Raw genomic sequence first — 24,940 nt, forward strand, 5'->3', positions numbered from 1 at the left:
GGGGGGAGGGGGGGGGGGGGGGGGAGAGGGGGGGAGGGGGGGGGAGGGGAGAGGAAGGGGGGGGGGGGGAGGGGAGGGGGGGGAGGGGAGAGGAGAGAAGGGGGGTGGGGGGGAGAGGAGAGGGGGGGGGGGAGAGGAGAGGGGGGGGGGGGAGAGGAGAGGGGGGGGGAGAGGAGAGGGGGGGGGAGAGGAGAGGGGGGGGAGAGGAGAGGGGGGGTGAGGAGAGGGGGGTGAGAGGAGGGGGGGAGAGGAGAGGGGGGGAGAGGAGAGGGGGGAGGGGAGAGGGGGGGAGAGGAGAGGGGGGGAGAGGAGAGGGGGGAGAGGAGAGGGGGGGAGAGGAGAGGGGGGAGAGGAGAGGGGGGGAGAGGAGAGGGGGGAGAGGAGAGGGGGGAGAGGAGAGGGGGGAGAGGAGAGGGGGGAGAGGAGAGGGGGGAGAGGAGAGGGGGGGAGAGGAGAGGGGGGGGGGAGAGGAGAGGGGGGGGGGAGAGGAGAGGGGGGGGGGGAGAGAGAGTGCCTTTTTACTTCAACCCAAACCCAAACAACCATTTGCAGGTAGTGCTTTTTTACTTCCAACTAACCATATATTCATTTTGGTGCTGTACCATCGAGAGCATCCTGACCACCTGCTTCACGGTATGGTACAGCAGCTGCACTGTGGCGGACAGGAAGGCACTACAACGGGTGGTGAAAACCGCGCAGCACATCATCGGTGCCCCGCTCCCTGCCATGGATGCCCTCCACCGAAAACGGTGTCTGAGACGGGCTGGGAAGATCATTAAAGGCCCCTCCCACCCCAACCATGGACTGTTTGCCCTCCTCCCATCAGGGAGGCGGTACAGGAGCCTCAGGTCTCGTACCAGTAGGATGAGGAACAGCTTCTACAATTATACCATCACATTGCTGAACTCGGAGTCCCGCCGATAGATTTCTCCGGTCCCTCCGTCCCCATTGTTTAATTATTCTGTATTTTTGATTATTCTGTATCTTTTTTTTTTTTTTTTTTTATATATGCACTACTACTACTACTGCTACTACGGACTGACGCAAAACTGCATTTCGTTGTACCCATACTTAGTATTTGTGCAATGACATTAAAGTTGAATTGAATTGAATTGAATTGAATTTTCAAACTACATTATGGGTACTCACAGCTGTGGAGACATTTGTTCAGTGTCATTCAGAGCTCTGATTGAGGCACACCACTTGCAGAGACTGATTGAGGCACACCACTTCCTGGTTTTATAGTCCCTGTCCCTCCCCCTCCCTCCAGCAGGGGCAGCAGAGAGAATGGGGAATTTTGTAAAAACATTAATATCTCTGTCATATTTCATCGATCGGAAAAATCCTCAGCACACATGCAGCGGAGGGGGGCTCTGAGCGATGTGGCCAAAAATGACGGCCGTAGGTGGCGGCGTTCTCTCGGAAATCGCAGCACAGATGGCCAGAACCGGTCAAGAACAGACTTTTAGTAATATAGATTGTGAATTCTTGTGTGAATGTTATTTGGACACTTAGGCTATTTAAAAATGTTAATCTATTCTTAAGAAATTGATAGATGTTTAGATCTAGTAATTGAATTTTGTAATTAGCTACAATTAGGTAACTAACTAATTATATGCTTTAATTTCAAGTTATCCAAGTAAGATTGTTTCATATTTGTTTCAGAATACTTCAATCTATAATAACTGAACATTTCTTTCAGTTCTCTTAATTTTTAAGAAAGTTATGGGCTTTTGACTGTCCTCGATCACAGCTTTTGTGTTAAGTCAATGGAAAAGCAATAGGGAACAAGATGCTAATTTCCGAGTATGAAAATGGCCATAACTTTTTTAATACTGAAGATAAGAAAGTGAATTAGGTGTCAAATTAAACTTATTTTTATGCTTTATCAGATGGGATAAATTAGAGACTAGATTTTTTTAATCTCAAAATTTTGTAACAAGGCTTTGTCCTGCCCCTCCCCTTTTCCAGCTTTTTCTCCCTCTCCCCTCCCTCCACGATGAGTCTGCAGAAAGGCCCAGGCCTGAAACGTCACCTACCAGTGTTCTCTGGAGATGCTGCCCGATCCACTGAGTTGCTCAAGCACTTTATGTCTGTTGTAAACCAGCACCTGCAGTCCCTTATTTCCACAAATCTATAGACTTGCCTTGTAAAGAGAGGATGAAATTGTGCCACAGCAACCACAACACACACTTGCTTTTGGTCTTTTGCCAACTACCCAGAAGATTTGAAACTTTTCATAAATGGATATAAAACTGGCATCAACACAATCATAACTGCTCAGATTAAACCACCCACGAGACAGCATTTCATCAGTCAACAATATTCTGCAAAATGTATCTCTTTTTTCCGGTGCTACTGACAGTTTAGCTTCATGCACAGGATAAATTAACTGCATCACTTGACCCATGATTACTAGCATATCTAGCAGTTCCACTCGCCTCTGAACCAATCAGTTCCCTACCAACACTGCAATTGAGGGTCACATGACAAACTGCAATAAAGAGGAAATAACTGAAGTGGCTCCTAGAGAAACATATTCTTACCCCTTTCATTCTGCTCCAACAGAAAATTTATAATTGCACAAAATTATGCAAAATATAGTTTTCAGCAATGGAGTGCACAGTTCCTGAAACAAAGTCCAATATCTGCTAAAGTAACAACTGTATTGTCCTAGCAGAAACATAGAAAAATAGGCACAGGAGGAGGCCATTCGGCCCTTCAAGCCAGCACCACCATTCAATATGATCATGACTGATGTAACCAATGGGGTTAAATCCTTTCTTCATTGTACGAGGAAGATATACGGTTGATGGCAAGACCCTTAACAGCATTAATGTGCAGAGGGATCTTGGGGTCCAGCTCCATAGCTCCCTGAAAGTGGCAACACAAGTAGGTTGAGTGATAAAGATGGATTGCCTTCATTGGTTGGGAATTGAGTAAGAGTCAGGACATCATGATGTAGCTCTAGAAGACTTTGGTTAGGTCGCAATTGGAACGTTCCATGGAGTTTGGTCACCCAATTACAGAAACGATATGGAGGTTTTGGAGAGGGTGCAGAAGAGATTTACTAGAATGCTGCCTGGATTAAGGGGTATTAGCTGCGAGGAGCAGCTGAACAAACTTGGATTATTTTGCTTGAAACCTCAGAGGTTGAAGGGAGACCTGATAGAAGTATATAAAATTATGAGAAGCACAGCTAGGGTAGTCAGTCAGAATCTTTTCCCCCAGGGTTAAAATGTCAAAGACGACAGGGCATACCTTTAGTGTAATCGAGGAAAAGAATAAAAGATGTGCGCAGTGTTTGTTTCTTGGGATAGTGATAGTGGCATTTAAGAGGCTTTTCGATAGACACAGATGTGCAGGAAATAGAGGTATATGGATCATGTGCATGCAGATGAAATTACATTACAGCACCGACATTGTGTGCAGATGGGTCTCTTCCCGAGTTGTACAGTCCTACGTGCTATGCTGTGCTAAATTGAATAGACTCAAGAACAGACATGTCAACTCAAAGATGGACACAAAAAGCTGGAGTAACTCCGCAGGACAGGCAGCATCCCTGGAGAGAAGGAATGGGTGACATTTTCGGTCGAGACCCCTCCTCAGGTCCAATTAGGGATAAGGGAAATGAGAGATATAGACGGTGATGTGGAGAGATAAAGAACAATGTTCTGAGTATATACAAGGACCAGCATGGAAGCATTAGAGACAATGGTGAAGCATTCGCAAGCACATTCAGGCAAAAATGCTCAAAAGATGAGCCAGCTCCACTTCCTCCTGAGATTGTAATCATCACAGAAACCAGCCAGGCCTATGCATTTCACTAACACCAAGAAGTAAAGGCAGACCACAATGGCACAGTATAGAACATGACATCCCAGCTGCAGTGTCCAAGATCCAAGTTCTAGAATGATCTGCCTCTCCGACTCGTTAAGGTACAACATATGAAAAATGTGGAACAGTATAGATCATGCATTTCAAGTGTAGATATTAGATGAGAACCAAGATTATCAACATAGGTGATAAACATTATCGTCCCAAAGTAATGATTGATTGCTTTCTCTACATACCCACTAGTCTTAAAAGGTGTTTCAAGTTAGTGAGTACATAATAATAATAATAATAAATTTTATATTTAATGGGCGCCTTTCATACAAAATCTCAAGGACACCTTACATAGTAATCGGAATAAAGACATATAATCGGAGTAAAACAAGTAATTAAAGACATCACAATGACACAAATTAAAAACAGAATTCAATCCAAAAACAGAAAATCAAAAACACAGTGTGAAGAGAGAGCAGCGGCAACCAATTCGTGCCAGCGTCCACTCTCCCTTCACGGCAGCCATCTTGGACACAGACCTACAAGACTAGTTAGACAAAAAAAATCATCCCCCCACAGTGGATAGCACTGTGGAGGAAGGCACAATGTCCAGTCCCCACCCCATGTTCACCCCAAAGTCAGGCCTATTGGGGCCACCGCAATTGCCTCTACGGAGGCCCGATGTCCCTGGCCGTTCTCACCGGGTGGTCTTGCCCCGGCGTCGGGAGAGTCCTTTCGGCGGCTGGGCCACTTGGAACGGCCGCTTCTTGGTTGGAGCCCGCGGCTGCCGAAGCCGACAAGGCCGCGCCGGTTTGGAGCTCCCAGGCTCCAGATGAAAAAGTCGGCGCCCCGTTCTCGTCACTGCCGCCTTGCCGCCTCTACGCACGCCGCCTCTCCGCTCCGCAAACCCGCAGCCCGGAGATGTTGCTCACGGCGGTCCAGCTCGCCAGAGCTCCAGCGCGACGACCCAGGCAAGGCATCGCCCGCTCCGCTCCGCTCCAGCGCTCCAATGCAGTGCCGCCACGCAGGCCGAGGTGCTGGGTGGTTCCCGCCAAGAAACGGCGCTCCAAGCCCGCTGGTAGGCCACGCCGACGGGTCGACGGGCAGCCCGGAAAAAAGGCTGCCACACCGACCAGGTAGGGACCTATAAATAGAGTAACACCTACCCCCCCACATTAAAAGACCATATCCCCTACAAACAAAAAAACAGGACTCACTAAAAACTAAAAAAAAACGAATTTAAGACGGACGGCTGCTGGCTAGCAGCCGTTCACCAAGATGGCTCCTCCTCCAGTGTGATCAGGTACATAGAGATCAGGTTTTCAATATCTGCAGTAAACTTACAGGGAAAAAGTCAAAGTCGGTGGGGGAGGAGCCATCTTGGTGAACGGCTGCTAGCCAGCAGCCGTCCATTTTAAATTCGTTTTTTTTTATAGTTTTTAGTGAGTCCTGTTTTTTGTTTGTAGGGGATATGGTCTTTTTAATGTGGGGGGTAGGTGTAAACTTTATTTCTAGGTCCCTACCTGGTCGGCGAGGCAGCCTTTTCTCCGGGCAGCCCGTCGACCCGTCCTCGTGGCCTACCAGCGGGCTTGGAGCGCCGTTTCCTGGCGGGGACCACCCAGCGCCTCGGCCTCGGCACAGCGCTGGAGCGCCACAGCGGAGCGGAGTGGAGCGGGCGATGCCTTGCCTGGGTCGCCACGCTGGAGCTCTGGCGAGCTGGACCGCCGAGAGCAACATCTCCGGGCTGCGGAGCGGAGAGGCGGCAGTGCGGAGAGGCGGCAGTGCGGAGAGGCGGCGCCGACTTTATCATCGGGAGCCTGGGAGCTCCAAACCGGCGCGGCCTTGTCGGCTTCGGCAGCCGCGGGCTCCAACCAGGAAGCGGCCGTTCCAGGTGACCCAGCCGCCGAAAGGACTCTCCCGACGCCGGGGCAAAACCACCCGGTGAGAACGGCCAGGGACATCGGGCCTCCGTAGAGGCAATTGCGGTGGCCTCAATAGGCCTGACTTTGGGGCGAACATGGGGCGGGGACTGGACATTGTGCCTTCCTCCACAGTGCTATCCACTGTGGGGGGATGATTTTTTTGTCTAATTGTAATCCTGTAAGTCTGTGTACAAGATGGCTGCCGTGAAGAGAGAGTGGACGCTGGCGCGCTTTGGCTGCCGCTGCTCTCTCTTCACACTGTGTTTTTGATTTTCTGTTTTTGGATTGAATTCTGTTTTTAATTTGTGTCTCTGATGTCTTTATTACTTATTTTATTCCGATTATATGTTTTTATTCCGATTACTATGTAAGGTGTCCTTGAGATGTCTGAAAGGCGCCCATTAAATAAAATTTATTATTATTATTATTAAAGTTAAAGCAACTGTTACGACATTTCCTTTTCACTTAAAAACTTTTCACTTAATTTTCAAACAAATGTTTGATTTGAACACGTCTGAATTTAAGAAGAAATATCAAACCATTATGGCAACTTTGTGGTGCAACATGAACTGGTCTGCTTTTTAAAACAAGCTTCCATGATTTTTCTAATGTCTGTCCCCAAAATTAACAGATTTACCAAATCTTCTCAGTGGTGTTAGTTTGAAATCACTTGTTTCTAGATCCGTACAAATATCAAATTAATTACGAAATTATTATTTGACTGGCCAAACACTTCATACTTGGTTGTTCCTACTGATGGTACATGATGGACCACGATATCAATAAATGCAAACCCCCGGTTTTGTCAAATTAGTGTATTTGATTCAACCACTCCTTGATAAAGTTAGATTTATTCAGCCAGTTTTTGTACTGCTTCTAGCTTAGATTCAATAAAATGGGTGCCACAATTGGAGTTTCATATCATCCAATGTAATTTGAATACCATCAGGCTACTTTTCCAATGGAAGTACTTGCTGTTTGCTTTAAATGTCTTGATTTAAAGAAATCAAGTAAATGTTCACATAATCTTTAACAAAACTCTGAACACGATAAATAGAAATACAAAATGATTCTGAACACAATTGGACAATTAGACTGGTCCAAATAATATACATGTAAAAACAAGCACAGAAATTTAAATAAGTCTAAAAAGTTGATCATCTGAGAGGTGCTGATTTATTTTATTTGTAAGATATGTATAGGTCATAGCACTATTTAACCACAACGTTCGGGTAGCAAATCCGTGTTCTAATGATGAATTGACAAATGCTGTACATCTACTCCCCGAAAAGCTATGGCACAACAAAAAACTTGACCAAAAAAGCACCAAGGAACACTCCACTTTCTGTATTCCTTTTCGTCTTCATCCCTCCTGCTGCAAAATTCCTGACATTTATCGATCACATCTCACAAATAGTTCTACCCTGACCAGACAGTCAACCAAACAAAGAGGGCTGTCACATATCAAGTCTGGTGTAACAGGGAAAGCAGCTGCAGTCAGATCACTAGGACAGCAGCTGATCCTAGTTTGTTCCTCAATGCACAGCAATTCTCACTCAAGAAAACTGGAGTGAAAGCATGCCGTCATCTATTGTATTCAACATGTACAAAAACATCTCTGTGGGAAAGTTCCTCATTAATGCCAAGATGACCCCAGCCCTTCTCTATTGCAAAACCACATCCCAAAGACATAGAAATTTGGTGCAGGAGGCGGCCATTCGAGACAGCACCGCCATTCATTGTGATCCTGGCTGATCGTCCCCATTCAATAACCAGTGCCTGCCTTCTCCCCATATCCCTTGATTCCACTTAGCCCCTAGAGCTCTATCTAACTCTCTCCTAAATCCATCCAGTGATTTGTCCTCCACTGCCCTCTGTAGCAGGGAATTCCACAAATTCACAACTCTGGGTGAAAAAGTTTCTCACCTCAGTCTTAAATGTGACAATAAATGAACCTTTGAAATGGCCTCCTCTTTAATCTAAGACTGTGGCCCCTGGTTCTGGACTCGCCCAACATTGGGAACATTTTTCCTGCATCTAGCTTGTCCAGTCCTTTTATAATTTTACATGTTTCTATAAGATCCCCTCATCCTTCTAAACTCCAGTGAATACAAGCATAGTCTTTTCAATCTTTCCTCATACGAGTCCTGCCATCCCAGGGATCAATCTCGTGAACCTACGCTACACTGCCTCAATCACAAGGATGCCCTTCCTCAAATTAGGAGACCAAAACTGTACACAATACTCCAGATGTGATCTTACCAGAGCCCAAAACAACTGCAGAAGAACCTCTTTACTCCTATACTGAAATCCTCTTGTTATGAAGGCCAACATTCCATTAACTTTCTTCACTGCCTGCTGTACCTGCATGCCAACTTTCAGTGACTGGTGTACAAGGACACCCAGGTCTCGCTGCACCTCCCCCTTACCTAATCTAACCCCATTGAGATAATAATCTGCTCCCTTGTTTTTGCCGCCAAAGTAACATGTTTTTTCATGTGTAGGAAGGAACAGCAGATACTGGTTTAAAAACATAGACACAAAATGGTGGAGTAACTCAGCAGGACAGGTAGCATCTCGGGAGAGACAGAATGGGTGACGTTACGGGTCAAGATCTTTCTTCAGTCTGAATAAGGGTTTCGACCCGAAACAGTCACCCATTCCTTCTATCCAGAGATGCTGCCTGTCCCGCTGAGTCACTCCAGCATTTTGTGTCCATGTTTTTTTCCATAGTGGACATTGGCTATTCAACAATAAGATTTTACCATTCAAAATACAATGCCTACAGCAGGTAAATTATTAATCAAATTAATGGGAAGTCAATATCTTACATTTATATATCACGTCTAACCAAGAAATGCTGCTCATAATTTAGGAATATCAGACATATGACTAAACTTGGTTGAAACGAAAAAAGGATGGTGTTTGATGATGGGAATAGAGATAGAAAAATCTGGTAATAAAAATGGAACACAGCATAAACCAAGTTATAACATTCAAAGGTACAGGTAAAGGAAGGGACAAATTTAGAAACAGTATAGGCAGAGATCAAGTCAATTTAATTTTTCATGAAGAGCAAGAGGTTGAAAACAATGGCATGTGTGTAAAACCTTTGGCAGTGGCCAAAGTGGGTTTAATCTATTACTTAACATATTCTGATCTTTCTCGGACATTTCCACAGTTACAACGCAATTTTACCACCTGTCACATCTACCCCTTCCCCAACTTTCTACCTTCTTCAGGAACCACTCTCCCCATGACTCCGATTCTTTCATTCCTCCTCACCCATCTCTCTGCCACCTCATGCAATCATAGGGAATGGAACGTTTGTCCCTACACCTTCACCCTCACTGCATTTCAGGGGACTAAACACCCCTTCTAAATGATGCAGAGATTCACATGCATCGCCATCCATCTCAGCCAATGTTTTAAGTGCTCTCGTTGTGGCCTCAACATTGGCAAGACCAAGCGCAGACTAGGCAACCTGTCCTCTTTCTGCCACGGTCACTTGGAGCTCCCGGTTGGTACCAATGTCAATTCTCATTGCATTCCCACCTATCTGCTCACTGCTTCCTCCAGTGCCAGATTGAGGCCAAATTCAAATTAGAAACAACACCTCATTATTCCAACATATAACTTGACAGCATGAACATTACATCCTCTAATTACAGATAACCTGCTCAGTCTCAGACCCTCGATCCAATTAGATCCACCCACTCACATCACCCCTCTCCCTTTCACTCACCCGAAAAAGGTTGGGAACGCCTGCACTAATGGGAGAGTCTAGGACTAGCAGTCATAGCTTCAGAATTAAAGGACGTTCTTTTAGGAAGGAGATGAGGAGGAATTTCTTTAATCAGAAGGTGGTGAGTATGTGGAATTATTTGCCACAGACGGCTGTGGAGGTAATGTCAATGGATATATTTAAGGCAGAAATAGATAAATTCTTGATTAGTACAGGTGTCAGAGGTTATGGGGAGAAGGCAGGAATGGGGTTCGGAGGGAGAGATAGGTCAGCCATGATTGAATGGCGGAGTAGGCTTGATGGACCAATGGCCTAATTCTACTCAATCACATGATCTTATGATAGGCAAATTGAAGCAGATCAGGGTCATTTTGGGGACAAGAGTTGATTCACATCATAACTAATCTCTTGAAGCACTCCCTTACAGCGAATGCAAGTGTTACTGGATGGTAGTCATTGATGGAGGTTATCTGACTTTTCTTGGGCACCAATACAAGTACAATCGATGCCCTCTTGAATCAGGTGAATTCTCAAATCACAAAAATGAGAAATTGAAGATTTCCATGAATCCAGTTGATCCGGACAGATCTTTAGCACTCGGTCGGGTATGCCATTTGTGCCAGATACTTTGCATGGAGGCATCCTCTTGAAAGGACTTGTAGAATTAGGGACATGCTTTTGCCATCATATTTATATAACTAACTCAAAAATCTGTTTCAATTTCACACGATATACTACAGATCTGAAGTTGAATATCTGGACTTTATCAAAAAGAGAAACAAATTGGCTACACCAGTGAACCACCTCTGCAGCAAGCCTTTATAGGATGTGTATATATTAAAAACAAGAACATAGTAGGAGGTCAACAGGAAGCCTTTCACATCTGTTAAATTCACACCAAGTACTATCTTCCTCTGGGGTCACTGAAATATTATGTACTTGAAGCTAATCTGACTGCACAGTTGAAACCAAGTTTAAATCTCAATGCTTTGGACAGTGAAGACTTATAAATTCTAAGACGAGAACTCACTAACCACCCACAAAATATAATCTAATTAATTTGCTTCATGCTCGCATTTAGTCATTCTTATTGGAGAAGAATTATTCAATTGCCCACTCTCAAAATTCACAATGAACTACATGCGCATCCTCTAGTAAGCACCGATAAGAAATAGCATTAACCCAGACATTTGAGCTTTCATAACCATTCCATAAGATAATGGCTAAAATTTTCCTTTAATGCAATTTTCATGTCTTATTCTCAACTCACATAATATCAAAAAATCTATTGCATCCCATCTTAAATATACTCAACAACATAGCCTCCACGGCCGTTTAATAGAGAATTCCAAAGATTCATCACCCTCTCAGAAGTTTCTTTACATCTCAGTGCTGAACTGCCTACCCTGAATATTGTGATTGTGACCCTTCTCTAGATAGCCAGGCAGGGGAAACAGCCCAAGCTAACTTTGTCAAGACCCATTAAAGTTTAGCATATTACAGTGAAATCATTTATCATTCTTGTAAACCCAAGGGAGTAAGCCCAGGCTGCTTTGTCACTCCCAACCGCCCTCTGAAATTCCAGGAACAAATCTGGTTAAATTTTCTCACTGTCACGTATATCTTTAGGTGAGGAACCAGACCTGCATACAATATTCTCGGTGTGATCTCATCAGGGACCCGTAAAATTACAGCAAGACATCTTTACCACGTTCACAATCCCCTTGCAATAAAGACCAATATAAAATTTGCCTTCCTAATTGTTTGCTGTATCTGCATTTCAATGATCTAAGAACACCTAGAAACCTCTAAATAGCACTTTTCAATCTGCCACTATTTAAAATTTACTCTGAGTGATCCACAAAGGGAGGTACATATGAAATACTCACCCCTCTCTACCTGCTAACCTTACGATTTATAAAGTTTAGAATGACATTCAAAATAGAAAGAATTCACACAAATGATAACAAGAGCGAGCTGAAGGTGTAAAAAAGGCGGAAGTGCTAGCGGACTTTTTTTCTTGGAGATTTAAAGATCCAAAATATCGGGAATTATCGCGTTTGCTCGCTGCATTTCATCAAAAGTGGCATTATTGACTTTTTATCTTTATTCATTTATTATATGAAAAGTATTAAAAGTTAGAAACCCGTCAGTAAAATTACAAAGGTACACAAAATTGCTGGAGGAACTCAGTGGGTGCAGCAGCATCTATGGAGCGAAGGAAATAGGCGACGTTTCGGGCCGAAACCCTTCTCGGGTTTCGGCCCGAAACGTCGCCTATTTCCTTCGCTCCATAGATGCTGCTGCACCCGCTGAGTTCCTCCAGCAATTTTGTGTACCTTCGATATTCCAGCATCTGCAGTTCCCTTTTGAACACAGTAAAATTACAAAATCGCCCATGGTTCTCGGGTGGGTTTTAACATGCAAAATGAACACGCTTCTGAAGCTCCATTTACCATTTAAATAATCGTAAACTCTCAATGCGTTTGGAAATCAATTTTACTGAGATGCAAGTTTACGATTATTTAAATGGTAAATGGAGCTTCAGAAGCGTGTTCATTTTGCATGTTAAAACCCACCCGAGAACCATGGGCGATTTTGTAATTTTACTGACGGGTTTCTAACTTTTAATACTTTTCATATAGTAAATGAATAAAGATAAAAAGTCAATAATGCCACTTTTGATGAAATGCAGCGAGCAAACGCGATAATTCCCAATATTTTGGATCTTTAAATCTCCAAGAAAAAAGTCCGCTAGCACTTCCGCCTTTTTTACACCTTCAGCTCGCTCTTGTATTTACCTTAGTTTCTATCTTTTTTTTGGACTGTAAATTTAGGTAGCTGTTCCTCACGATCACCCCGACTGGCACAGTTAATTGCAGCTCAAAACCTGGCCGTTTTCGATGTTTTTAACGGGTGTGAAATTGCGTGTTTTCCCATCCACTAACATGTACCGGAAGTGACGCTTGTCCCCCAGTTAAAATTTTCGGTCACGTGAGTGGGGATTTACGCTCCAGTGACCTTTCGTGAAATCACCCTATAGGTAACTATTCCAAAAACAATTCTCCAAGTTCAAGGAAAAACAGAAATAGTGTCTGAACAATATTATCAACTTGAGAAACGTATGATTCTGCATTTGGTAGAATTCTAGCCATCAACTATTCAAGTACCTGCTAATTCAAGTGCCATGATATCTAAACAAAAGGCAGGATCAATAGGCAAAGAACAACACAAGTACAATAAGGTAACATTAAAGTCAGTTTTTGTAAGAGTAATTTGATCAGAGTGAAAGAACCAACTCTCGCTGATATATGAACCTTTACCATATTAAAATGGTAATTCTCCATCACATGAGCCTCTATGGTGAAAGGCTGTGCCTATATCCTGTTGCCAGAGGCATAGTTTCCAGCAGGGGTCACTGGAGAGTAATAGAGAAGTGCTGCCTCAGATCTTCCCTTCCTATTTCTGATATCAATTGCAGGACTCCAAATGCTACACAAGTTGAGATAAGATACACCATAACCCGGGAATTGAACCATAAAGTGCTCCCTACTCAAAATGCTTTAATACAGCCACTGATCCAAATTATATTTTTTCAAACCACTTCAAAAAAGCTGTTTCTCAGGGAATGCAAATCAATAAAAGCCATTTACGCACAATGTATGGTCCAAGTCCTGCTCTTCCCTCCTTTAAAACCCACCTTCCTGACCAAGCCATTGGTAATCTGTCCTTGCATTTCATCTGGCTCAATAACAACATTTGCTGATTACATTCCTGTGAAGCATTATCACATTCTCACACAGAGCAGTGAATAAATGCAAGTTGTTATAAGAGCCAAGTTGAATGTATTAATAGGCCATTAGTAGAAACATAGATATGTTACTTCAAAGTTTGGTTTGACTTCAAATTTTTTTTAACGAGTTTTGAATTCACCTTTCCCCCAAACTCATTCATTCAGGCTTTATTATTTTCTCTTTCCTGATTAATATGGTTTCATACATGCCTCAAACAACTTCAATACTCATTTTGAAACACAACTTCCGTACTATACTTGTTCTGAACAATATGTTTATTCTGGGATCAGACTACCGACATTTAATCCCCACACAACCCTAATATTTTAAATACTGTAACATTGCATTAAAAAAACTTGCATGCTCTCAATAACGCCAAATATTTTAAGATAAAAAATGTGTTTTCAGTGGCAATAAACAAACAAAGCCTAAATTTAGTTCATTACATGTCTTTCAAACTGAAAGATTAACTATTTTATTTCCACTGATGCTGCCTGACCCACTGAGTATTTCCTGTTCTCCGTTATTATATTTGCAGTTCAGAAGACTAGGTTGGAGGTAGCAACAACTGTTTTTAGTAAGAATTCCCCATGTTTATTGTCAATGCAGTTATGTTGGCTTCAGATTCTGCTGGCCCCGCATACTTAACACCAAACCTGTGTCATTGCTGTGTCATGGTTGTTTCGGATCTGCTGCCAGTGTACGTTTAACGTTAGTCTTTCTAATTTGATGCATCATACAATCCCCCTATCCTTCACCTTCCGTGCTGAGCGCCAGACCGTCAAAAAGAGGTGTATTAACCCGCCAAAGCTGGAAAGTTTCTCCCCTCTACTCATGTTAAAGACTACTCGTATATCCATCACCACTCAGCAGATATATTGTCCCTGCAGCGAGGAAACAGACATTTTGTTGGCCGCATGGGCACGAGTATGTTGTCTGTTCTCAGAAAGCATCGCGGGGTAGGAAAGGGAGACTCGCATGGACCCATTAATGTTTGTGGCAGGGGGTGAAACAGTCTGCTTGACTTTCGAAGGCCTGGTGCCCCCAGAATCACCGAGGTTTCCTATGGATGCACGCGCCCCGAACCCCTGGTGAACGAAAGGTCCGATTTCAGCCAGCCGCTCCCACGGGCTGTAAGCCAGTCCAAGGCTTGCAGTCTTCTCCTCACTCCATCAATAGACTGGCCATTTTTGATCCAGGCCGAGGCCTACACCGCCGCTCTCCTATCTGCTACCGCGGCCTGGTCCGAATGCGCCGCGTCTCTTCTTGCACCCGCCCTCTACTCCGACTTCACGCGTCTTGAGGCCGAGAGGCAGGGCCTAGTGCAGACCACATGGACTCACCGTCTGCTCAGAGTCGATGTCTATGCGAAAGGTTTGCTGCTGGAGGGTCTTCAGCGTGATCTGCATCGTCTCCCTCTCCCGCTCTCGGTCCGTCTAACCCCTTGCAGCCGCTCAGTCACTCAGAGTGTCAACGTGCGCGCTCCCGATGCCACCACGCGTCCTCGCGCCCAAAATTCTGCGTCATCACGCTGGAACCGAGCGAGGGGGGGTAAGTGTCCTCGCGCCGCGGTGTGCGCGCCTCCGCCGCCACGAGAGCCGCACGTCGTCGGCGGGGAGCGAGCACGCACAGCGTCCAACGCGCTCTCAGCGCAACGTCACCTGTGACTCGCTGCTCCGCGGTCCGGACACAGCACGTGATCGACACACCGCCGCCATCTTGGAGACGGAGACCGTTAGTGCTTGGATAAGTATCTAGTCTTTCGGTCTTCCTGGCGCGGGACCGTAACGAGGTGTTTGTAAACCTTTCCTTGGCGTGTTGAAAAATTAAGCAAAAGTCTCCCATTCAACCGCCGAAACGAGAAGCTTTTACTTTTGGATAAACAGCCAGCACTCGGCCATTTTCTAGTTGTATTTTCGCGGCCGCCTGCCGGCAGATACCGGCATGACGTCACAAGTGGCTGGCGCTCTGGCGTCACCGAAGCGGGAAGGGAGGGGTTCCAGCGTGACGTCAGCAGCAGCCGGTGGTGCGAGGCCCCCTTGGATCAGCTATGATCCAACCTTATCTCCTTTCCTGCATTCAACCATTCTAACAGGAACTATTCGTGTCAATGACTACTTAAGACCTGCCAACATTGGGTGAGAGTTGAGAGTGAGAAATCTGGACCGACCCCACGACAATGTCTACGACATGCTACCACTTAGTCGACATCAAGCTACGACAAGCTACGTCGACCGGCGACACAATTCCTCGCGAATTGGGACGTCCACCTACGACCACACAGGCGACAACTTACTACCACGCAGGAGACAACCTACGACAATTGAAGTAAACTTATGTCCACCCGCGACAAGATACGACAAGCTACAACGTTTAACTTAAGCTTAGAAGTTGGGAATCTAACTTGATACTTCTTTAGTTTGTTTCTGCCCATTTAAAACTTAATTCCCGAAAATAAAGTTAATACACGCTCACTTCACAGATAAATAAACAAAGTAATCATACACAAAATACGTACCGTGCAAAGTCACTGTCAGTGAAGCCGTGGAACTTCTAAATTCACCAAAGTCCAATGATGAGCCCAATGAGGCCTAACATCTAGGACGGGTCGGCAACATAACCCGAAATACGCACATGCGTGTTTTTTTTAAATTAGTTTTCGCGACCTGGAAACTGCAGCCAATCCCGGGGCACACAGGCAATCTGGGTGCTAAAGCCAGTCCCGGGACAGGCAAGCCGACCTGGGAACTGCAGCTAGTCCTGGGAGATTCTAGGAGCTGGCGGCCTCCAACTGGAATTGACCTTGAGGGCTCCGGTCGCAGAGCCTGTGGACTTACCATCACAGTGCTGGCGGACTTTGGAGGCTGTGGTGGCATTGCGGCTGTGACTCGACTTAGGAGGCTTCGGTTTTGCTGGAACATGTTACACAAAACATGGGGGGGTTTGTCCCCCACCTCTCAAAACATCCCCGACAGGATTTCCGCCCATGATTAGTGTGCGATGGGCTTAAGCCAATCAAATTGCTCGTTCTTTACGGGAAACCCGCCGACAGAAAACTATTCTCATTGGTGAGTCACTCAGAGCGTGAAGTAGTTCTGGAAGCGTGAGAAATTCTGTGATCAATGTGAGAGCGTGAGAATTGCATGAAATGCGTGATTCTCACGCTCAATGCGTGAGAGTTGGCAGCACGGCTACTTGAAGTAAATGTCACCAAAATAACAGTTTTGCTATCCTTAAATTCTGCAATTATATCGTAAATAGATTTAAATGTTTGAAATTCCATGCCCCATTATAAAATTGTTCGGCCAAGCGAATTGAGAGAAATTTTATTATTTGTTCAGCTCCAGAGACACGCGTTCAATCCTGACCTCAGATTCTCTGGGTGTAGGATGTGCACCTTCTCCCTGTGACCTAATTGGTTTCGCCCTGTATTTCTGCCCAAATCACAGAATCGTGGTTGTGTGTTACTTGGTGTATGAAGTTGTGGAAATAACTACAAGTTGTTTAACTTCATATAAAGTTTCATGACCACGAGGCATACATACTACTGACAAAGCCCCTGCATTCCACCTCGGTGCTCCCCGTCAGAACCTCTCCTAGTTGGCACGCATGCGCCAGATAACATACTTCAGGAACGGTCTGTACGAACACCTGACATGGGATACAAATACAGTGACTGATCTACATCCTCTTTCTTTAGCTCATGCTGCATGAATTAAAGCAAACATATAATTCTAGCGAAGCTTATATAAAATGATGTGCTATCTAATAACTACGGCAAAGTGACGCTTATACCAATTAATCAATTTCGTAAAGAAAATATTCAGTCTTTGTATTTAGGATTTGGCTAGCTGACACGACCTGAGCATGTCCTGTAAATCCCCTCAGTGGCATTCAAAGGTGATTTAACCACCGGCACAGGCACCTGAACCTGAGGCCGCTCAAAGTCCATTGTTTCTTGTCCATCCCTTGTGAGAACATTCTCGCCTTCTGACCCCATTCCAGTATCCGGGTAATCAATGGCAACATCGCATGGACTTTGCTATGTTGGTGCAGGCTCGTCGACAGGCAAAATGTGTCTGCAATTCCTCCTGTATAACTTTTCTTCTGAGTGAACAATATAAGATCTAGGCTCCTGGCATATCTCCTTTACCATGCCCGTTCGGTTGTAGCCTTGTGGGGTCTGTAACTGGACAACCTGTCCTTCCATCAAAGGCTGAAATGTTCGACTTGATTGATCATAACACGCTTTCTGTGACAGCCTTTTGTTGAGAAGTTGGGCGTGAACCGCCTGAATGTTACACATGTGAGGTTCAAGCAGTTTCCTCGAGACTGGGAGGGTAGTACGTGTTTGCCTTGACATTAGTCTTTGTGCTGGAGATCCAAGCATTGTGTCACGTCGCACAATACTGAGATTGAGATTTAAGAAAACATCCGATCGGTCTCTAAGATTTCTCCATGACTTGTTTCGCGCTGCGGACGGCTCGTTCAGCTAACCCATTAGATTGGGGATACTCAGGGCTGCTGGTAACATGAGTGAAGTCCCACTGTATGGCGAAGTCTTTAAAGCGCTGGCGTGAACTGCCCAGCATTGTCTGATATGAGAGTATGTGGTGCTCCATGAACTGAAAAGTGCCTGTTTAGTTTTAAATTGACAGCTGCTGAAGTAGTAGTGCGAAGCAGGTCAATCTCATACCAGCCGGAATATGAGTCTACTAACACCAAGTATTATTGATTATGCCATTCAAAGATGTCTGTTACCACCATGGACCACGGTCCCTCAGATCCACATCAGCCGGTCTCCTCTCCATCCACAAGTCCAACCTCCGCAGTTTTGGGGACAGAGCCTTCTCCAGGGCAGCTCCCAGGCTCTGGAACTCCCTCCCCCAACTGATCCGCAATTCCGTGTCCCTCACCATCGCCCAGTCCCGCCTCAAGACCCATCTCTTCACCTCTGCCTATCCTTAGCCCCACATCCCCATCCCTTTTCATCTGTGCATTAATTGCCTCATATTGTGTTTTGAATTGTATTCTGTCTTTACTTTGTGTACTAGTCATGTCTCTACTATTTATTTCATTTCCCTTACATGTTTTTCCTCTACCTGCTAAATTTTTGTAAGGTGTCCTTGAGACTCTTGAAAGGCGCCCATAAATAAAATGTATTATTATTATTATTAATTCTGGAACTGGATGCAGCAGAAGTGGTACCCTCTGCTTGTGTGACTTTGTACTGTTGCACAAGGACATGTGTACCTCCTGGTTGATATCATCCGTCATTGCAGGCCAGAAAACAATGCCCCTTGCTCTTCTTACCGTGGCCTCTGCCCCAGGATGCCCTCTGTGCATGATGCCAACATACTCCTTTTGTAGTGAGACAGGGATAACTGCTTTGTGGCCTTTCATGATGACCCCCATCTTCAATGTTTAATTCATCTCTGAAAGGAAAATAAGGGCGAATAGCATGCGGAAGCATGCATTGTTTGCTGGGCCATCCATGTTTGATGATAGTGGTAAGTGTCTGCAAAGTCGCGCCTTTCGCTGTGTGTAACACCAATTCCTCTAAGCGAGAAGAGGAAATGTGATTGACCACCATGACATCAAAACTGTCTTTCCCGGCTGCATGCTGGGCTGTGGATCTCCTGGGAGCCCGAGACAGAGTGTTCGCCAGGTACATTTGTTTTCCACATTTGTAAATGAGGGTAATGCTGTACTTCTAAAGTCTTAACATCATCCTTTGAAGTCTTGCTGGTGCCGTATGTATGGGCTCTTTCAGTATAGTGACCAGTGGTTGGTGGTCCGTTTCTATGGTCACTGGCTTGCCATAGGTACACGCAAAAACCACCACCAACAGCTCTTTTTCATTTTGAGCTTATCTAGTTTCAGTGTCCGTCATTGTCCGTGAAGCATACGCAACAAGCTTTACTTCCTGCAAACATGCTGCACCAAGGCCATACTGTGCAGCATCACAGGTAAGTATGACTGGCTTATTGATATAGTAAGACTGAACAGGTGGGGAAGACATATGCCATTTGCTGCTCGTGCCTCGTCCAAGCAGTGTCTTTGTGCGAGTTGGCGCAGGGGAGCCAACAGCAGACTGAAATTGGAAATAAATTTTCCAATGTAGTTGACCATCCCCAGAAACCGTTGCAGAGCGGGGACATCTGCTGGTGCCATTATCTCACTGATTGCCATCATTTTGGATGGGTCGGCTTTAAGGCCTTCGCTTGTAAAAATGTGTCCAACATTGCTGACCTGGTTCACTCGGAACTTGCACTTGAGTGGATTAAGCTTCAAGTGCACCTTTCTGGCACGATTAAGCACTTTTCTTAAGTTAGCGTCGTGTTCTTCAAAGGTAGACAAAAATGCTGGAGAAACTCAGCGGGTGAGGCAGCATCTATGGAGCGAAGGAATAGGTGACGTTTCGGGTCGAGACCCTTCTTCAGTCATGTTCTTCAATGTCTTTACCTGCAATTATGATGTCGTTGTCGATGATAACCTTCGAAAATCTGTTCCATGGAACACCTCACTGGCAGAGTTGAGTCCGAACAGCATCCGTAAGAACCTGTGGCGGCCAAAAGAAGCGCTGAAAGTGGTTAGCATTGAAGGCTTATAATCAAGCAAAATCTGCCAGAAGGAACTCTTAGCATCTAACACAGAAAATGTCATTGCGTTTGCCATGTGTGCAGCCACTTCTTCCACCGTGCGCATGGGGTGGTGTGACCTTTTCAGAGCAGCGTTCAGGTGTCTTGGATTGACGCATATTCGATTTCTTGTTTGTTTTTGTTGGTGGCAACCATTGATGACACGCAATCGGTTGGCTCCGTCACAGGCATGATGACACCCAATGCCTGCATTCTGTCTAGTTCAGCTTTGTCTCTGTCCTGCATTGCCATAGGAATGTGATGTGCAGGACGAACAACAGGTCTCACATCCGAGTTAAGTGTCATCGAGTAGGATACTGGTAGCTTTCCAAGCTCGTCAGTAAAGAGACTGCTGTATTCCGCAAAATATCGGTGTGATAGATCATCTTTAGCGGGGGTCAACTGGTGAACATCCTTGCTGAACAAGACCAGCCCCATTTGCTTGCATGCACTAGCCCTAGCAGTGACACAGCACCCTCTTTAACAACATAAAATGGTAGTGTGTATAACTGTCCTTCTAGGTGGCACTGCAACTTTACCATTCCAACAGGTATGATTTTATGCCACCATACGCAATTAGGGTAGTGGCTTTACTGCATGCTTTTAATTGTTCGCTATCCTGTAGATGCATAAATTACTTTTTCCGCATCACATTAAACTTACCACCAGTGTCTACTTTCATTTCAACTGAACTTATTAACCTGCACCGTGACCAAAGCTTTGTCATTTTTTACTCTCTGTGCATCAAAATAATCCATTTGCAGTATTACATCAATGCAGACAGGTTCCTCAGCACTGCTGTCAGTTTGATCTGATTCCAGCTGGTGAACAGGCTGCTTAGGTCTCTGCCTGTTGTGAATTTGTTGTGTGGACTTGCAGCATCTCTTGAAATGATCAGGTTTTTTTACAGGCAAAGCACTGTTGTCCAAAAGCTGGACATTTTTCTTTTTGCTGCATGACTACCTCCACAGTTGTTGCAGTCAGCAATAAACTGTGTCTGAGACTTTTCTGACTGGATTCTTCTCCCTCTCCCTCTCCCTCTGCAGGATATCTCACCTCCTCCGCATACACAAAAGACCTTTCACGTTCGATAGCCTCCTGTCCCGCAAGATTGAGAATAATGTACGCTTGAGTGTGGGGTGGCTTATCAGAGTGTGCGGCTGCAATGAAAATGTCATATTCTTGCTCAAAGATGCGCAATCTCTCGCCGATGTTGCTGTCAAAGACGAGTGGATCCTGTCTCCGGAATGCATCAGCCATGTTCGATTAGCAGACAAACTTTTCGATCTCTCTAGTTGAGAAATAGAGAGAGAAAAACTCAAAGCTCAAGCCGATGAAGAACCGGAATAAAACTTCTGACACCATGTATGAAGTTGTGGAAATAACGACAAGTTGTTTAATTTCATATAAAACGTTTAATGACCACGAGGCATACATACCACTGACAGCCCCTGCATTCCACCTCGGTGCTCCCCATCAGAACCTCTCCTAGGTGGCACACATGCGCCAGATAACATACTAGAGGAACAGTCTGTGCGAACACCCGACATGGACTAGGAATAGTGACTGATCTACACTGGGCAGCTGTAAATTTCTTATTTTTGGAGGCAACTACTAAAATAACCTTAGAGGAGTCGATTGACATATGGGTGGGGTTACAAGCATTAAATAAAAGATAATGTGACTATCAAGATACTCCACTGAGAACCAGCATTGACCAGATGGCTCCTTCTGTACCTTAAGCCCGTCAGCACCCTACTGTTTTTACTTTAAGAAAAGTAAAATTGCATTTAGTTTGCTGATTGTTTTATTCATATTTCTGTTAAAATGCACACCAGACAACTTATCTTTCTAATTGGAAAGCTTGAAGAATGGACCCGACTCAAAACATCACCTATCCATTTTCTCCAGGGATGCTGCCTGACCCGATGCATTACTCCAACATTTTGTATCCATTTGAGTCGGGTCCATCTGCAGTTTCTTGTGGTTCCATTCTCTTTCTAATTATTTTGTTGGCTTATATAATTGGTAGTTTGTTGCCTCACCATGGTCCATAAATGTCATTACATCTCTTCTCAATTAAACAATCCTTGACCTAATCCAACTTTGTAAACTAGTGTCCTATTTCCAATCTTGAGTTTTTCTTCCTGAACATGTTGCCTTCTGAATCTACCATTTTCCACTGTTCTCCATGTTTGGGTTCAAATTAGACCTCCACCTCTGCCACAATACAGAAACGGCTCAGCTAAGCCAAAAAGTGTAATTCGGTATTAAAAGTTATACTGCCCCCTTCTTGACCTTTTGTAACCTTTGACATCACAAATCCTCCTCAAATTATTTTCCACTGACTTAGAACTGGGAGGGGTGTTGCCTGGACAATCACTTTCTATCCAGTTGTGGTCAGAGAATCATGTGGTCACAAAGACGTGCTCCCATATGTTTCTGATGTGCACATTGTTTTTGATATTATTTAGGTACAATGTATGCTAATAACACTAGGGTGAGGAAAAATATTCATCAGGAAGTCCAAAACATATTTGATTATATCTCATAAACTGCTTTTCTAGAAAATATAACTATCAGCCGTCTGTGGCTGAACTAGGCTGCAAAACACAAACTGTTGAATGGGGGTCAAGCAGCATCTGTGGAGAATGCAGGGTTCTCAACCTGAAACAATGACAATTCCCTCCCCCTCACCGCTTTACCTTAGAATACTTTAGAATTGACTGTTCTAATGTATTCCCGGCCAGACTCCTTGTTCCAACATTAATTACCTGGAAGTCTCTGCTCTAATTCACACGGAGACCCATTCACCCTTAACCCACATTAGCTTCTAGCTAAGAAACACATTTGATTTAAAAATTATATCCATGTTTTAATTTCCCTTCCATGGCCTCACTCTCAATCTGTTAATTCCTGTAGCTCTGACAACAATGTAATAATTTGAAATCCTTTGGAGAAGTGTGCAGCATTAAATATATGTTTTACTTATTGCCTCATAAAATAGCTTGGATATTTGAGCTACCACCATTGATCTTCACGTATACAGTGCTTTGGATGTGTGTGGTATTAAATCATGATGATTGCTCAGCTTTTATGAATTGCTAAATTCAGCTTCCTCTTCCATTATCTGTTATTTTCATTTTTCTCCCAACACTGCTAACTTTCATACGGCCTCCAGCATCCTGAGAGACAACACATCATCTTTTCCAAAACATTCATCGAAAATGCTACATTTCCCATTTCTACTCTGCAAAAATCACAATGGATCTTCCTATTTGTGTGCATTCCACACTTTGTTTCCCCAGAATCTATTAAAATATCAGTTCTGCTAAATGAATACCATCTGGATTCAAGCAACTTGAGCACAATATCAAAGTTGACTCCAATGTAATACTTAAGCAGTTGAAAGCATTGTTTGAGAGATCAAACATAAAACAAGACCATATCTGCATATTTGACTTTAAAAAAAAATCATATTTCTTTATATAATTGGGGTCTGTACATTGCAATGTTTCCTGTGTTGCAATGATGACTACACTAAAAGTGATTCAAGTTTCAATGAATAGTTATCAACCAAAATGTTGACTTTATTTTTCTCCACAGATGATTCCCCACATTGCAAGTATTTTCCTTTTAGAGATAATCCCCTTGACTTATCTATCACTCTCCCACCCTCCTGCAACTTAAAACTAACTTGTTTTCTCTCTTTTCCAGTTCTTACAGAGGGTCCCAGACTTGGAACGTGTAGATCAGTGCATGTTCCTTTAACATAGTGACCTCACCACTACTAACCACTCCCCATTATCTTCAGTATAATTGTAACCTCCCCACCTCCAGCTCTCTCTCTAGCTCCAGTGACAGACCACGGACAGCTAGGGCACAAATGTGTATCAATATAAATGTTAGTAATAAAACCAGTTGTGAAGACATTGTGTGTTACAACTACTCTTTACATGGTGTCATAGTTGAACTTTGCGCCTCCTGTTTATCGGGTTTTTATTTGCTTTTCTCCCTGTTCCACACCTTTCGTTGTTTTTAACCCTTGCCTTGCAATGTCAAACTCTTGTCGTAAACCTGATGTTCTGGTGTTTGACTCCGACATCGTCCATCGGTGGACTGTCTTCCGGTGCGACTTCGAGCATTACATTGCGATTGCTCATCCTGCTGCCACCCCTGCGGTGGAGGCCCACCTGCTCCTCAACCTGGCTGGCCCGGAGGCCATGGAACGTTATGAATCGTTCGAGTACGGCGTTGGTGAAGAGGCTCGGGACCCGGTATGTCTTATGGCTAAGTTCACTGCACTTTGTGACATTCCTACCAACTGCATCCTAGAACGGTTTAAGTTTTTCACCAGGCGCCAGAGCCCTGGGGAGCACATTGACACCTACATTGCCTCGTTGCGTCACCTAGCACGGCGTTGCCGCCTCGACGCGGTGACCCCCGATCAAATGACCCGGGATGTCCTGGTTTACGGTCTCCTGGACGAGAAACTAAGGGCTGAGCTTTTGAGGAAGCCCGATCTGACTTTGAATGAGGCTTTGCACGCCTCTCGCATGGCTGCTGCTGTCGCCTCCGTGGCATCACCTGCGGCTCAGGACATTAACTATGCCGGTGCATGTTATGTCAGTGAGCCTCTTCAAGCAGATAAGGTCTGGGGAGAAGGTCACTCCCAACGACTCCCGTCTTCATGCCTATGGGGGAGGCGTGCTCATACCAGTCGGGAAGGCTACTCTTATCTGCACGGTCCTGGAGACCTCTCGGCCCCTCACTTTTCACCTGCTGCAATCTGAGAATGTCACACTGTTGGGCGCCCGTGCGTGCCAGGAACTCAGTTTGGTTTCCTTCCACCGCGGTATCCACCTGGTGCAAACCCCCCTGGACCCCATGAGTGAGTACCCTGATCATTTTGATCACGAGCTGGGCAAGCTGCCCTGCAATTACAAGATCGCTGTGGACCCAGGTGTCGATCCGGTGATCCGCCCACCTCACCGTGTCTCCTTTGCCATG

At 44.8% G+C, this 24,940-nt stretch overlaps 1 protein-coding gene and 2 long non-coding RNA genes across 4 annotated transcripts in view; 1 reads left to right on the top strand and 2 right to left on the bottom strand.

Moving 5' to 3' along the window:
* Nucleotides 1-14,811, bottom strand: part of rad23b (RAD23 homolog B, nucleotide excision repair protein) — a 47,731-nt gene extending 32,920 nt beyond the window's left edge. The window contains exon 1 of one of the 2 annotated variants that reach the window (XM_033046725.1): nucleotides 14,633-14,811. In XM_033046725.1, coding sequence (XP_032902616.1) covers nucleotides 14,633-14,698 — 66 coding nt within the window. In that variant the 5' untranslated portion in view covers nucleotides 14,699-14,811. The remainder of the gene's footprint in view (nucleotides 1-14,632) is intronic. The other variant, XM_033046726.1, reaches the window with a different exon arrangement.
* Nucleotides 14,812-14,899: 88 nt separating this feature from the next.
* Nucleotides 14,900-21,296, top strand: LOC116989390. The gene is made up of 2 exons (XR_004416233.1): nucleotides 14,900-15,039; nucleotides 20,977-21,296. It is a non-coding gene; the product is annotated as an uncharacterized LOC116989390 (long non-coding RNA).
* Nucleotides 16,793-22,886, bottom strand: LOC116989391. The gene is made up of 2 exons (XR_004416234.1): nucleotides 21,474-22,886; nucleotides 16,793-16,940 (listed from the first exon to the last, which is right to left on the bottom strand). It is a non-coding gene; the product is annotated as an uncharacterized LOC116989391 (long non-coding RNA).
* Nucleotides 22,887-24,940: the final 2,054 nt, after the last annotated feature.

The sequence above is a fragment of the Amblyraja radiata genome, chromosome 29, assembly GCF_010909765.2.
Source record: "Amblyraja radiata isolate CabotCenter1 chromosome 29, sAmbRad1.1.pri, whole genome shotgun sequence".
NCBI lineage: Eukaryota > Metazoa > Chordata > Chondrichthyes > Rajiformes > Rajidae > Amblyraja > Amblyraja radiata.